This window comes from Eulemur rufifrons, chromosome 8, assembly GCF_041146395.1.
Source record: "Eulemur rufifrons isolate Redbay chromosome 8, OSU_ERuf_1, whole genome shotgun sequence".
Classification (NCBI taxonomy): domain Eukaryota; kingdom Metazoa; phylum Chordata; class Mammalia; order Primates; family Lemuridae; genus Eulemur; species Eulemur rufifrons.
The window spans coordinates 100,510,040-100,522,931 of record NC_090990.1 but is presented as its reverse complement, the minus strand read 5'-3'; the positions used below and the strand labels follow the sequence as shown (position 1 = coordinate 100,522,931).

The 12,892-nt window shown below is 57.0% G+C and overlaps 2 protein-coding genes across 8 annotated transcripts; one reads left to right on the top strand and one right to left on the bottom strand.

Moving 5' to 3' along the window:
* Positions 1-251: 251 nt before the first annotated feature.
* On the bottom strand, positions 252-2,850 carry KRTCAP2 (keratinocyte associated protein 2). The gene is made up of 5 exons (XM_069478648.1): positions 2,749-2,850; positions 2,270-2,424; positions 2,099-2,162; positions 641-707; positions 252-404 (listed from the first exon to the last, which is right to left on the bottom strand). The coding sequence occupies exons 1-5, from the start codon at positions 2,828-2,830 to the stop codon at positions 284-286; spliced, it is 489 nt and encodes a 162-aa protein (XP_069334749.1). The 5' UTR covers positions 2,831-2,850; the 3' UTR covers positions 252-283.
* Positions 2,851-3,391: 541 nt separating this feature from the next.
* Positions 3,392-12,786, top strand: TRIM46 (tripartite motif containing 46). Of its 7 annotated transcripts, XM_069478642.1 has the most exons (11): positions 3,392-3,571; positions 4,152-4,192; positions 4,940-5,201; positions 5,443-5,786; positions 6,465-6,608; positions 6,728-6,823; positions 7,525-7,778; positions 8,052-8,173; positions 9,182-9,484; positions 10,302-10,599; positions 11,617-12,785. In XM_069478642.1, the coding sequence occupies exons 2-11, from the start codon at positions 4,169-4,171 to the stop codon at positions 12,008-12,010; spliced, it is 2,241 nt and encodes a 746-aa protein (XP_069334743.1). In that variant the 5' UTR covers positions 3,392-3,571; positions 4,152-4,168; the 3' UTR covers positions 12,011-12,785. The 7 variants fall into 7 exon arrangements, with proteins under 7 accessions (XP_069334743.1, XP_069334741.1, XP_069334745.1 ...); XM_069478640.1 differs by lacking the exon at positions 4,152-4,192; XM_069478644.1 differs by lacking the exon at positions 4,152-4,192 and having other exon boundaries at positions 3,392-3,581.
* Positions 12,787-12,892: the final 106 nt, after the last annotated feature.

Genomic DNA, 12,892 nt, shown 5'->3' with positions numbered 1-12,892 from the left:
GGAGGCTGAGGCAGGAGGATCACTTGAGCCCAGGAGTTTGAGGTTGCTGTGAGCTAGGCTGACACCACGGCACTCTAGCCTGGGCAACAGAGTGAGACTCTGTCTCCAAAAAAAAAAAAAGTATCTTGAAGGAAGGAAAGGCTCACCATCCCCAAGGTCTGAAAAGAGTAGGTGCCCAACTGTTTTCACATTCTGCACACCCAAGCAGGTACTGGCAGATGAGGCTCACAACATATCACAGCTCACAGAGCTAAAAAGAACGAACTTTATTGAACATTCAAGGTTAGTTTCTCTTCTTGCCCTTGCCCGTGACCTTGGCTGGTGTGAGCACTGGAGCTGTTGCCTGGTACAGGGTGGAAGAGATCTTGTTGATGTAGTACAGACCAACCATAGAGAAGATGAAGCTACAGGGTGAAGACAGAAAGGTCATGGCATCACTGGGCATGCTGCCAGCATGGTGCCCCCTAGGGCAGACACTAGCATTGGGGAAAGAACCCAGGCTCAGATTTAAGAAAATGGGGACGGGCAAAAGAGGGAAAACAGAGGGGAGGTGTGGGGGGAAAGGTCTGACACCAATACAGGAGGATCCAGTGCCAAAGAAGAGGATGCTGCACCACTTACCCAGCTGTCAGGTACCTACCAGGTGGTGACACAGACTCGGTGGATGAGACCAGATGCAAAGAGAGCCAACAGGAGGCAGAGGAGGACTAAGGAGGCAAGAAGAGACAAGGAGTGTAGTGGTCAGAATGGAAATACCAGGCATTTGTATGTGGAGTCTAGGAGAAACCTACGGCTCTCTGAATCTTGGGCAACCTGCTTGGAAGGGTAAGACAACAGCAGGCAGTGGCCTTAATGATGGCCTAGGACACGAAGGTAGGAGATGCATGCTTTTTACCAGCTCTGCCCCAAGTGGCACTTAAGTTCCCTATGCTGGCTTTCCTCCCATAAAAAGGAAAAGGAAAAATGATAGCAGAGCCTGAAGGGCAAGGCTTGCTCCCATTTGGGGAAGAGGATTAAAGCCTTTCCAACAGAAGGGAGCCAATAAAAATCAATTCATTAAGCTAGCTGAGAAGCGGTGGAAGTTGAGGGTCTCTCTCCCTAGACACAGGTTGGAGGGCAGAGTGTCTGGATATGCTTGTCAATGGAGGCAGGAAAGGATCTGAGGACATCTGGAATAGGATGGGAGAGATGGTGGGAAGGCAGAAAGCAAGGACAAACAGGGTCCCACCTGCCCTGCTGCCGACAGCAGGGAAGGCAAAGAGGGCCCAGAACTTTGCACCACAACAATGGTCTCTTTCACAAGCAAGTGAAGACAGTACACATGGAAACAAAAAATCTAACAGAGAGAAGTCCTGAGGCTGCTGCTTGGAAGGAGCTCTGGAAGCCTACAACAGGGCCAGGTAGAGAGAGCAAGACCTAGACTGGGGCAAAGAAATGAGGGCAACAGGGACAGATCTTTGTTTTACCAGAGGAAGGTTTCACATGAGATTGCATCTGCTGTGAATTCTTGAGCATGTGGCATTCCTTAGGTGATCTGGCCTTGATGCCTAATTTGCTTTATGAACTTAATTCCCCATAAATAATTAAATCATCAATTCTTGCTTAAATAAGCAATTAACAAGGATTATTCTAAACAGAAAATAATCTAAAGTATTCTAATTTGGTCAGGATTCCTGCTGCCATAGAAATTTGGTGTATCTCATATTTAGGCTCTTCACAATCCCCTCAAATAAACAGAATTCACTATTATTGGCTTAATTTCACATCAGTGAACTTGGTCCTGCTGCTTCTTCGGCTGGGGAAAAAGAACACTTTCCTTTGGATGGAAGTAAAACATCAGCCCAAACTTGCCTGTTCCCCTCAAACCTTCCCTGGGAGCTGGCCAGAAGCTAACCATGTTTCTTGCTTTCACAGCCTTTCCAGCTCCAAGTCCAGGAGCCAGATAAGGTGCTGGATCCAAAAGTGTCTTGTGTCTTCAGTTTTAGTAAACGTATTTCTCCTTAACAACCTTTACCACCTAAGCACCTGGAGATTCAGTATCATGTTTGGGGGAAGCTAAAGAGAAGGTTCAAATACTGAACCTTTAATTTTCACTTACTCTCAGGGAAAATCTTTGCTTGGAATCCTTTGCCAAAGACAAGATTCTCCAGATTATTGAAGGCCTGGGTTGAGGAAGTTAAGGAACAGGGCATGCAACGGGGAAATTGTGTGGGGAAGGGGAAGAGTATAAGCCTACGTGGCCCTCCCCCTCCCCCCGCAGGAAGGATACAGTGAGAGAGAAGACGAAGAGGCCGGAGCCAAGCAGGCCCCCCTGAATGGTGAGCCACTCGGTGGAGGCCAGCTGGCGGCTGTACATCTGCATCCCAGCGAAGAGCAGCAGGGACAGGAGAGAGGAGAGCGCCAGCGACGTGCCTGTCCCCACCACTGGAGGAATGGAGAGAAAGGACAGAGTCAGGCTCGGCCCTCCCTCCAGGAGCCACAGGCAGATGCGGCCGGTTCCGGAGCTGGCTGGGCCGACCACTTGCCAGCACTCTCGGAACTGCAGCCACAGTCCCGAACTCCCCACGCCCCGCGGCGACCCCCAGGCATTCCGTAGCCCCGGACGCCCAGAACCCTCCCATCCGGTGGGAATGCCCGCTCCCTGGAACCCAGGACACGTCAGCTCTGCCGGGAGAGGACCAGGGAAGTTTGCCTGGCCCAACTCCAGACCCCGCTAGCTTGTCCCGGGGATCCCACCGGTCCCGTTACCCATCATGCCCCGGCCGTGAGTCCAATGGGCGCCTCTGGCCAAGAAAGGGGAGCCGAACCAGGTGCAGTTAACTGTGCGCATGCGTCAGCGCCCAACGCGGCCTTGCTTCACCCTCCGGGTCTTCTTTCTCTCGGCGCCTGGGCGCAGCGCCCTCTTCCGGTAGGGAGGAAATAATGCGTCGAAGAGCATCCTCAGCCACCGCCCTGGTCCCCAGGCTTTCCCCGTATCCGGTACATCTGCTGCCACTCTGTACAAGCTGCACTTATCTCTTCAAGTCGTTGGGCCCATGGCCTATAGCCTATAGCCCACCTCTGCCTTCTTTTCCATTTATGTCAACTCGAGGGCATGTTCCTCAAATCTCCTTGCCCCATGATCGTTGGCTCAACATCTCCCGTAGACTCTTGCCCAACCCAAAATGTAGGACTCTCACCCACAGCCCATCTTCCTCTGAAACTAACCTCTCGCTTTATTTGAGAAAGATTAGGAGCCAGTGAAAAATAAGAATATAAGAAATGCTTCCATCCTCAAATACCCTTCCATGTTACCCAACCCCCCCACCGCCCTTCGAGAACCACGTGGGGAGAACTATTTCCCACCCCCTACCCCGACGGGCGCTGTTCGAGGCTGGTCCCTGGAGCATGCGCAGTGACTCCTCACCCCCACCCCTCCCCACACCCCCACTGGGCTCCTGCATCAAGCCCGGGGTTCGCAGCCGCAGCCAGGATCGGGCACCCGGGGGCGGGCGGGCACGGTAGGGCCATGGCTGAGGGTGAGGATTTGCAGACCTTCACTTCCATCATGGATGCACTAGTCCGCATCAGTGTGAGTTAAGGTTGGGTAGAGGGGAAGGGGAGGGGGTGTATAGGGGTCCGGGGCAAGCTGGGACCTTGAACAGGTGGGGGACCAGGAGGATGCTGGGATGTAGACAGGGGGCTAGTGATGGCAGAAACGACTGGGAGGGTCTGGATGCAGGTATGAGAGGGGTAATCCCAGGTGCAGCCCGGAGGCGAGTGTCCTGAAGGCGTCGGTCTCCTGGAGTGTGAGGAGCTAGGAACAGCCCAGACGCAGCGGGTGGGCTGGGGTAGCCGCCAGCAGTGCACCAAGGCTGGGGCTTCGGGGGAAAGGCGCTGTGTTTCGTATGAGGAGGGGGATGTGTGAGCTTGGATATTTTCCAAGAAAACTGAGGACAGGTGGAGGGTGATGAAGGGGACTTCCCAGGGTGCAGGTCCCAATTTGGACCCCTCCCCAAGACCCCACCCCACCGCACCCCCAGTCAAGGCAGCCTCGGAGCCTGCGGTTGTCATGGCAACCCGTGCCCGGCTCTCCCAGGGGCGGTGCCAACACTGCTCCCCCCCACCACTTCCTTCCCCCTCCCTCCCTGTCCCTCCCTCCTTTGTGTCAGCTGCGCCCCTGACCGGGATGGCTGCGAAGAGAGGGACCAAGGTGAGGTGTGGGGGTGGGGCATAGCCTAAGGACCCCCGCCACCAAAAGGGGGAGGGGTACTTCCGGTGGGGAGGGGGCGAGTAGGCGGGGCACTTGTTCCCCCCTAGCTTGGGGAGGGGGTTGCCGCTGGCCGGGTTGCGCTGGGGAGAGGGTGGGATGGTGGGGGGCGAAGGGAATGGTTTGGTATCGAGGGACTGGAGGAGATGGATGGGGAAGTGAAAGATGGGGAATGGAGGCTGGGGCGGCCGCAGGCCGGAGCCGCGGTAGGAAGACGTATGGGGCTCGCAGGAGGATGGAGAGCCAGCAGCGCCTGGCTATCGGGAGGAGTCAGACTCGGGGTGGAGGAGTGCTAGAGAAGGGGGCTGGGGTCCGCACGGAGCTGCAGAATGGGCGGTGTCCTTGAGAAAAATGCGAGGGGCAGACGGCCCAGAGATGGAGGGATGAAGGCAGGTGAGGGGAGCTGCCAGGTGGGGCTGCTGCTGTCGGAGTGATGGGGGTGGGGCTTGACGATGGGGGATGCACCAGCTCCAAGCATCCCTCCTCTGGGCCTTTAGCTCTGCAGAAAGGAAACAGAGACAAGGGTCTGAGGGCTGGGAAGGTCTGTGAACCAAATCAAGGCAGGTGCTGGGGAAAAGCCCTAGGTAGCTTGTCTTGCCCCTTCCTAAGACCCCCTAAGGGCAGCCAAGGGGCCTGCTTAGATATACTTAGGTGTCCAAGCTCTTACCTAGCCTCCTGGTCTCTCCACAGACGAGCATGAAGAACATGGAGAAGGAACTGCTGTGCCCAGTGTGTCAAGAGATGTACAAGCAGCCGTTGGTGCTGCCCTGTACCCACAACGTGTGCCAGGCCTGTGCCCGGGAGGTGTTGGGCCAGCAGGGCTACATAGGCCATGGTGGGGACCCTAGCTCCGAGCCCACCTCTCCTGCCTCCACCCCTTCCACCCGCAGCCCCCGCCTCTCCCGCAGAACTCTCCCCAAGCCAGACCGCTTGGACCGACTGCTTAAATCAGGTGGGGCTAGGGCCTGTGGGGTGGGGGTGGGAATGCTGGGCTGTTCGTCAGGAAGATGGAAGGGGTCCTTCACTGGTCAGGGGCATCTGTCTGCCTTTCTGGGGGTGGAGATACTGCTCATCCAGACTCTAGTGACAGCTGAGATCTGGCACAATAAAAATCTAATTTTAATTTAACAGACTTCCTCCACCCCCAGCCAGCTATAACTCTCACCTCATCTACCTCCCTGGTTCATCCACAGGCTTTGGGACATACCCCGGGCGGAAGCGAGGTGCTTTGCACCCCCAGGTGATCATGTTCCCGTGCCCAGCCTGCCAGGGTGATGTAGAGCTGGGGGAACGGGGCCTGGCGGGGCTTTTCCGGAACCTGACCCTGGAGCGTGTGGTGGAGCGGTACCGCCAGAGTGTGAGTGTGGGAGGCGCCATCCTGTGCCAGTTGTGCAAGCCCCCACCACTAGAGGCCACCAAGGGCTGCACAGAGTGCCGCGCCACCTTCTGCAATGAGTGCTTCAAGCTCTTCCACCCCTGGGGCACCCAGAAGGCCCAGCATGAGCCCACCCTGCCCACCCTCTCTTTCCGCCCCAAGGTGAGCTGGCCCTTACAGAGGGAGGGACATGGTGGTACTGGGCGAGTGGGGGCGCCTGGCATTATGAGCTTCCAAAAGGAGGTGGGCAGGAGATTGCCACTGCCAAGCACCTTTCTCTGTAACAAAGTCACCGCAAATCATCTCTGGGCCTTCATCTCATCTACTGCATGGGGATGGTAGTACCTGCCCTGCAGTATATATGTACTGGCAGGGTTGTTGAGAGAATCACATGAAATAATGTTTGTTCACTAAAAAGTATTATCTGTACACTAAAAACGTCTGTATGCATTCATTCATTGAACAAATATTTATCAAGCACCTACGTGCATGGTGCCATTCTAGGTGTTAGGGATACAGCAGTGAACAACACGGACAAGGTGAATTATTAGCCACAAGGCTAAGATTAATTATCACCATTATTATTATCATTACCACACATCCCGGTGAGGTAGATGAAGGGAAGAGCAATGCTGGTGAAATGGGCATTGCCAGAGACTGCAGGAAAGGCTCTCCTTGGTGCCAGTGTGTACCACCAGGTGGCACTGTGGAGCACCACCGGCTGATCTCTCCTCCACTCCCATCTGGCCGGTGGAGGGAGGGCACCACACTGCTCTCCTGGTAGATAGCGCCCTTACACATACCATCGGTTGACCACCTCATTGCTCTTTGTGTCCCTAGGGCCTTATGTGCCCAGACCATAAGGAAGAAGTGACCCACTACTGCAAGACATGCCAACGGCTGGTATGCCAACTCTGCCGGGTGCGGCGCACCCACAGTGGGCACAAGATCACACCAGTGCTCAGCGCCTACCAGGCCCTCAAGGTGAGGACCCCTCCTCATTCAACCCCTGTGCTAACTCACACTCTCACCCTCTTGCACCTCCTCCTAACTGCTGCTTCCGCAGAGCCAGGCGTGATGCCCACCTCTTTCTTCCCCCTCAGGACAAGCTGACAAAGAGCCTGACATACATCCTGGGAAACCAGGACACGGTACAGACCCAGATCTGTGAGCTGGAGGAGACTGTGAGGCACACCGAGGTGAGGGAGGGCATGGAGATGGGCCCTGGGCCCTGCGTGGGGGTGTGGGCAGGAAGGGGGTGTGGGTGGGCATCACCCAATCACTTCAGTGCAACCTCAGGAAGCCCGCGAGGTGAGGTATGTCCAGGTTCTGGTTAAACCAGGTTGGCAAGAACCCCAGTCCCCCAGGCCAGGCTGTACTTGGGGCTGCAGCAGGGGCGGGGTGGCTATAGCTTAGGACAGAGAACTCAAAAGCCCAAAGATGTCACTCAGATGCTGTCAGGCTCAGTTGCCTATTGAGGATGGCACACATCCCTGGAGCTAGCATGAGGTGATGGCTCTGATAGCTTCTGCCAGACTGCTTGAGTCAGCTGACATGGGGATGGACAAATAAGGATGGCATAGATGCCAGGAGACATTAGTGCAGTCCAAGTGGACATTAATGCAGCCATGGCTTCTTTTGTTTGGCTGAGTCCTTAAGGGGTTGAAATTATGATATGGACATCCAGAAAGGTTAGAAAAATGGCCAGTAGTAGAGCCCATCTTGGGGCATAGGTGTCTTTGCAGCCATGAGCTTGGCCCTACTGGAATAAGTGAGTAGGATTTCCCCAGATCCCTTGTGATCCTAGCCATGCTGTGGTGTTCCAGGAGGCTGGCACAAGTGCTGCCTCCAAGAGGAAGACAGTAAGTCACACGTTCTTTGGGTGTTGCTCCCTGGGCAGGTGAGTGGTCAGCAGGCCAAGGAGGAAGTGTCACAGCTGGTGCGGGGGCTGGGGGCTGTGCTGGAGGAGAAGCGGGCATCACTGCTTCAGGCCATTGAAGAATGCCAGCAGGAGCGGCTGGCCCGTCTCAGCGCCCAGATTCAGGAGCACCGGAGCCTGCTGGATGGCTCAGGTCTGGTGGGCTATGCCCAGGAAGTACTTAAGGAAACAGACCAGCCTTGCTTTGTGCAAGCAGCCAAGCAGCTGCACAACAGGTACTCAGGGGCATGGCACAGGGGCACGGGCTCCTGGGGGGCAGAGACATCATGGGTGCAGCCAACATCTAAGGCAACGTCTAGAGCACTGCCAGGTGGAGAGCTGAGCCCCCTGGGGATTTTCATGAGGCCAGACTGATGTCAGCTTGTGCCAAGAGGCAAGGAAGAGACCCAAAGCAGTTGCTAAGGCTCTAGGGGCAGGCAAGACAGACTCAAGGGGAAGGGTGGCTGCCCAGATGGCAGTGCCTGACCCTTTTCTCACCCCCATCCCAGAATTGCCCGAGCTACTGAGGCCCTCCAGACGTTCCGGCCAGCTGCCAGTTCTTCCTTCCGCCATTGCCAGCTGGACGTGGGGCGTGAGATGAAGCTGCTGACAGAGCTTAACTTCCTGCGAGGTAAGGAGATGGCCAGGCCCCATGCCCAACCAGATCCTTCTTCCCTTCCTCCCCAGCAGCGGGCCCGGGGGGCAGTGCCCACCAGGGACCTCCCCGGCCTCCTACCTGGCCTGGCCAGCCACTCCTCCCACCCAGCCCACCCTGCCACACCGTCCTACCGCGCTCAGCGCTGCTTCTCCCTCTCTTTGTTTGTAGGCTGTGGCCACCGCGGACTCTGCTCCGGAGCACCCCAGGCAAGTCAGCGGCCCTGCCCCGGGGGTCCTGCCCCCCGCCGGGCCCCCCTCCCCACCCCGACGCTCTCACGCAGCTCGGCCACCCACTCATTGCTTCCTTCTTTTTCCTGCCTTCATCTGACCTCATGATCCTCCCACTTGACCAATGCCCTCTGTCTCTCTTCTGTCTTCTTTAGGCCCTTGCCTAACTCTGGCCCTCTGACCTTTTGTCCTTGTGACCCTTGCCTTCTGGACTTGCATTCTCTTCCCCTTGATCTCCCCCCCTGCCCTGAAGCTTTGCTTTCCTCTGTTGTCTGCCCATTTTCTCCCTTGCTGACGCTGCATCTCCCTCCCAATCCTGTTCGCCCTCCTGCTCTGTGCCCTCTTGCCTGGGTTCCAGTGGCCTTTGCCTGCCTCTCCCCGGGGCTCCTCTTAACTCATAGAATATCTAAGCCGGAAGAGCCCCCTGAACTTATCTGGTCTTATACCCTCACTTGACAGAGGAGGAAACTAAGGCCCAGAAAGGGGAAGTGACTTATCTCAGGCCCAAGTGAGCTAGTGGCAGACCAGGACTAGAACACAGGCCTCCTGACTTCCTGCCCAGAACTCTCCTGCCTCTTTCTCCCCTGGGCCCTGCCCCTCCTGTGCCCAGTGCCCAGATAAGTCTTTTCCCCAGCTCCCTCTCACCCACACTCACCCCCCCGGCTCCCGCTGCTTCCCTTTTCCTGCCTGCCCCTGCCCTCCATGCCAGGCCAGTGGCCAGGCCCTGACTGACCCCTGCTGTCTCTTCCAACAGTGCCTGAGGCTCCTGTCATTGACACCCAGCGTACCTTTGCCTACGATCAGATCTTCCTGTGCTGGCGGCTGCCCCCCCACTCACCACCTGCCTGGCACTATACCGTTGAGTTCCGGCGCACGGATGTGCCTGCCCAGCCAGGTCCTACCCGCTGGCAGCGGCGGGAGGAGGTGAGGGGCACCAGTGCCCTGCTTGAGAACCCCGACACAGGCTCTGTGTATGTGCTGCGTGTCCGTGGCTGCAACAAGGCCGGCTACGGCGAGTACAGTGAGGATGTGCACCTGCACACGCCTCCCGCCCCCGGTGAGTGAGCAGGCGGGTGGGCGTGGCGGGTGGGCGTGGTGTGGCAGGCACAGGTGGTCGTGCAAAGGGCACAGGGTATGCCCGGGCCCAGGCACTAACAGCTGGTTCCGTGTGGGCACTGGAGAGGCCGTTTAACATAGTGGGTCACCTGCACTAGCTCTGGAGCTAGAGTGCTTGGGTTCAAATCCCAGCTCTGCCTCCTGCCAACTGTGTGGCTGGCTTTGGGCAAGTTTTTCACCCTCTCTGAACTTCAGAGTCCTTTCCTGTAGGGATAATATTACTTACCTCATAGGGTTGTTGTGAAAATTAAACTGTTGTGAGATGACACATGTAAAGTCTTAGCACAGTTTCTGGCTCATTAGTAAAGTGACTCTCTAGAAAATAGTTTGGTCACTGGGGTGTGGACATGATGGGGAAGCCTTGCCACCTAAGTAGGGGGCATAATATGTAGGGCTTGGGCAACCAGAGGGAACAGAGCAGTAGTGGGGACTGTCCACAGGGCTGGCCACAGGAAAGGGGTTAGAGGAAGAATTGTGAGTCAGCTCGGTGGAACCCTGGTTTCTGTGTGCACTGGTCATCACTGAAACTCTTCCTGGGGCTCCCTGCCCATCTGGGGTGCCCTTTCCTTTTCTCCTATTCCCCCCATTCCAGTTTCCCAGGAGCTCCCTGCCTGTTCCTAGTGACCGAACCCCTCAGCAGCTTGTTCCCTGTTCTGCAATCTCCCAGTGTCTCATACTAACTAACACCTCACAGCCCCCAGTGCCAGTGTTTGTCCCTGAAGTCCTTCCTTCTGTCTCAACCTTCCCCCTCCTTCCAGTCCTGCACTTCTTCCTCGATGGCCGCTGGGGTGCCAGCCGAGAGCGGCTGGCCATCAGCAAGGACCAGCGAGCAGTACGAAGTGTTCCAGGGCTACCCCTGCTGCTGGCTGCTGACCGGCTGCTGACCGGCTGCCACCTGAGCGTGGACGTGGTCCTGGGTGATGTGGCTGTGACCCAGGGTCGCAGCTACTGGGCCTGTGCTGTGGACCCGGCCTCCTACTTGGTCAAGGTTGGCGTCGGGCTGGAGAGCAAGCTTCAGGAGAGCTTCCAGGGTGCCCCCGATGTGATCAGCCCCAGGTCAGGCCCCTCTGGAAGGGATGGGGTGTGGGGGCTCTGCATAGGAGCTTGGGACAGGGTAGGGGTGGCAAGGGGAGCACAGACTTGCTGGGATGGGGCTGGCTGGGGAGGGGATTAGGAGAAAGTTGTACGAGCATGGAAGCCAGGCTGGGAGGCCTGTGGCCAGCAGAGACATGGGGTTGGTAAAAAGGTTTTTGGAATGTGTGGTCAGGGAAAGGGATGATGGAAGAGGGAGCCATCTCCACCTCCTTCCATCTGTCTGTCACTCAGGACCAACACACCATCCCTCCAAGCCTCTGTGTCCTTTCTCACTAATACCCCATCCACATCCTTTCTCCACAAAGCCCTTTCTCTCCAAGACCTCCTTCACCCACCTCTTTTCTCAACATCCTAAAATTCTTCCTTTCCACATCCCATCTCCACAACCCTCCTCTCTGCAACATCCTGTTTAACACCCTCCCACACAGGCTTTTCTCCCTAACCCCTCTCCCCAGCACTCTGTCCCCCATCATCCCCCAACGCCAATCCCCTCCTAAACCCCATCACCCCCAGCCCTACATCCTCTAATATCCTTCATCTCTGACACCCACCTTCCCAACAACATCCTTTCTCTGTTCCTCCCTTCTCCCTGGTATCTTAGTCACTAACCCCTGATTCTGCCAACATCCGCCTAACCCTCAAAACCTTCACCCAGGGTAATTCCCTCCACACCTCTTTCCTCGACCCCTCCCTATCTCGGTAAGTGCTGCATTCCGTCAATGTGCTTCATCAGTGCCTCGTCTTTCCTTGTCCCCCCAGTGCCTCTCCTGCCAGTGTGCTTTCCTTCCAGTACCCGTTTCCCACCAAACCAAACCCCCAACTTTGTACTCTAACCCATGTCTCTTCAACATGTTTTCTCCTCGATACCCCAAATCGATCCCGTCAACCTCTTGCTCCACATTCCATCCTTCCAGCATCTCCCTCCGGCACCCCATCCCTCACTCCCTTACTCCTCCTACCCTACGCCCACTCCTACAGGTACGATCCGGACAGTGGGCACGACAGTGGTGCTGAGGATGCCACAGTGGAGGCGTCGCCACCCTTCGCTTTCCTAACCATCGGCATGGGCAAGATCCTGCTGGGGTCCGGGGCGAGCGCAGGTGCAGGGCTGACAGGGAGGGATGGCCCAGCAGCCAGCTGCACGGTGCCCCTGCCACCCCGCCTGGGCATCTGCCTGGACTACGAGCGAGGCCGGGTGTCCTTCCTGGATGCTGTGTCTTTCCGTGGGCTCTTAGAATGCCCACTGGACTGCTCAGGGCCTGTGTGCCCTGCCTTTTGCTTCATTGGGGGTGGCGCAGTACAGCTACAGGAGCCAGTGGGCACTAAGCCTGAGAGGAAGGTCACCATTGGGGGCTTCGCCAAGCTGGACTGACTCTTCAGGCCCTCTTCCAGAGCTGGGGTCCTCCTGACCCCTGGCCCCCTAAGCCTCCTGGCGCCAGGTTGTTACCCCCAAACTCTTCCTACCATGTGGTCCTGCCCCTTACCCTATGTCTGTGTCTTCCCAGGGCTTTCTCTTGACCAAGGGGCTCTCCTCTGCTCACCACTCTAGCTGTCCCCCATTCTCTCCCACTGCCTGCTAGCACAGGCCCCACCCCACCTGTCTCTGTACCATGCCCTGCCTTTGGCCTCTTACCCAAGTCATGGAGAGAGCCCCTTCTCCATCTCTGTGCTGTACCCCCCAGGCTGATTGGGAGGGAGGGCACTGGAACACTGGGCATGGTCCCAGCTCTGCCCGTGGCCCTGCTGAGCTCCCTGCCCCATTGATGCTGAACTACAGCCTCGGGGCAGGCAGGCTCTTTGGCTGGACACTGTCCAGGCACTCCCTGGTGAGGGAAAGGGGACCCTATCATTCTGCTTTATTTATTTGGGTCCCCATACCCCCCAGCCGCATGCCCCTTATGTCCCTCTTCTCCCTCTTGCATGCTTTACCTGTCTCGCACCCATGCCAACGTGCCAAGTCTCCCCTGGGGACCCAGCTGAGACTGAGTACCCCCACTGGGTTGGGCCAGGCAAGGCCTCTGGTGCCCCTGCTGCCCCTGCTGCCCCTCTGCCATGGGCACTGCTAGGCCTGTGCCGAGCAACAGCTGTTATTTTCATGGTTTATAAACAATAAACTGTGATGCCAGGCACATCTCTGCCTTCCTTGAGCGTGACCATTCCTCTTAGTTTCTGTGCTGGGTGTGGCGGGCCGGAGGGCTCCAGGGTGCTCTGTTGTTCCTCAGAGCGAGGGTGCCCGGTGGGTCTGGTCGCCAAG

What these genes read in the sequence shown, in the direction of transcription:
- TRIM46 (XM_069478640.1), top strand. Translation starts at nt 3,509, where the DNA reads ATGGCTGAGGGTGAGGATTTGCAGACCTTCACTTCCATCATGGATGCA. An exon ending in CCCTCTCTTTCCGCCCCAAG is followed by an intron (nt 5,787 to 6,464) that starts GTGAGCTGGCCC and finishes TTGTGTCCCTAG; the next exon opens with GGCCTTATGTGCCCAGACCA. An exon ending in CCCGATGTGATCAGCCCCAG is followed by an intron (nt 10,600 to 11,616) that starts GTCAGGCCCCTC and finishes CCACTCCTACAG; the next exon opens with GTACGATCCGGACAGTGGGC.
- KRTCAP2 (XM_069478648.1), bottom strand. Translation starts at nt 2,830, where the DNA reads ATGCGCACAGTTAACTGCACCTGGTTCGGCTCCCCTTTCTTGGCCAGA. An exon ending in TCTTCGTCTTCTCTCTCACT is followed by an intron (nt 2,163 to 2,269) that starts GTATCCTTCCTG and finishes TCCTCAACCCAG; the next exon opens with GCCTTCAATAATCTGGAGAA. An exon ending in AGCAAAGATTTTCCCTGAGA is followed by an intron (nt 708 to 2,098) that starts GTAAGTGAAAAT and finishes TTGCCTCCTTAG; the next exon opens with TCCTCCTCTGCCTCCTGTTG.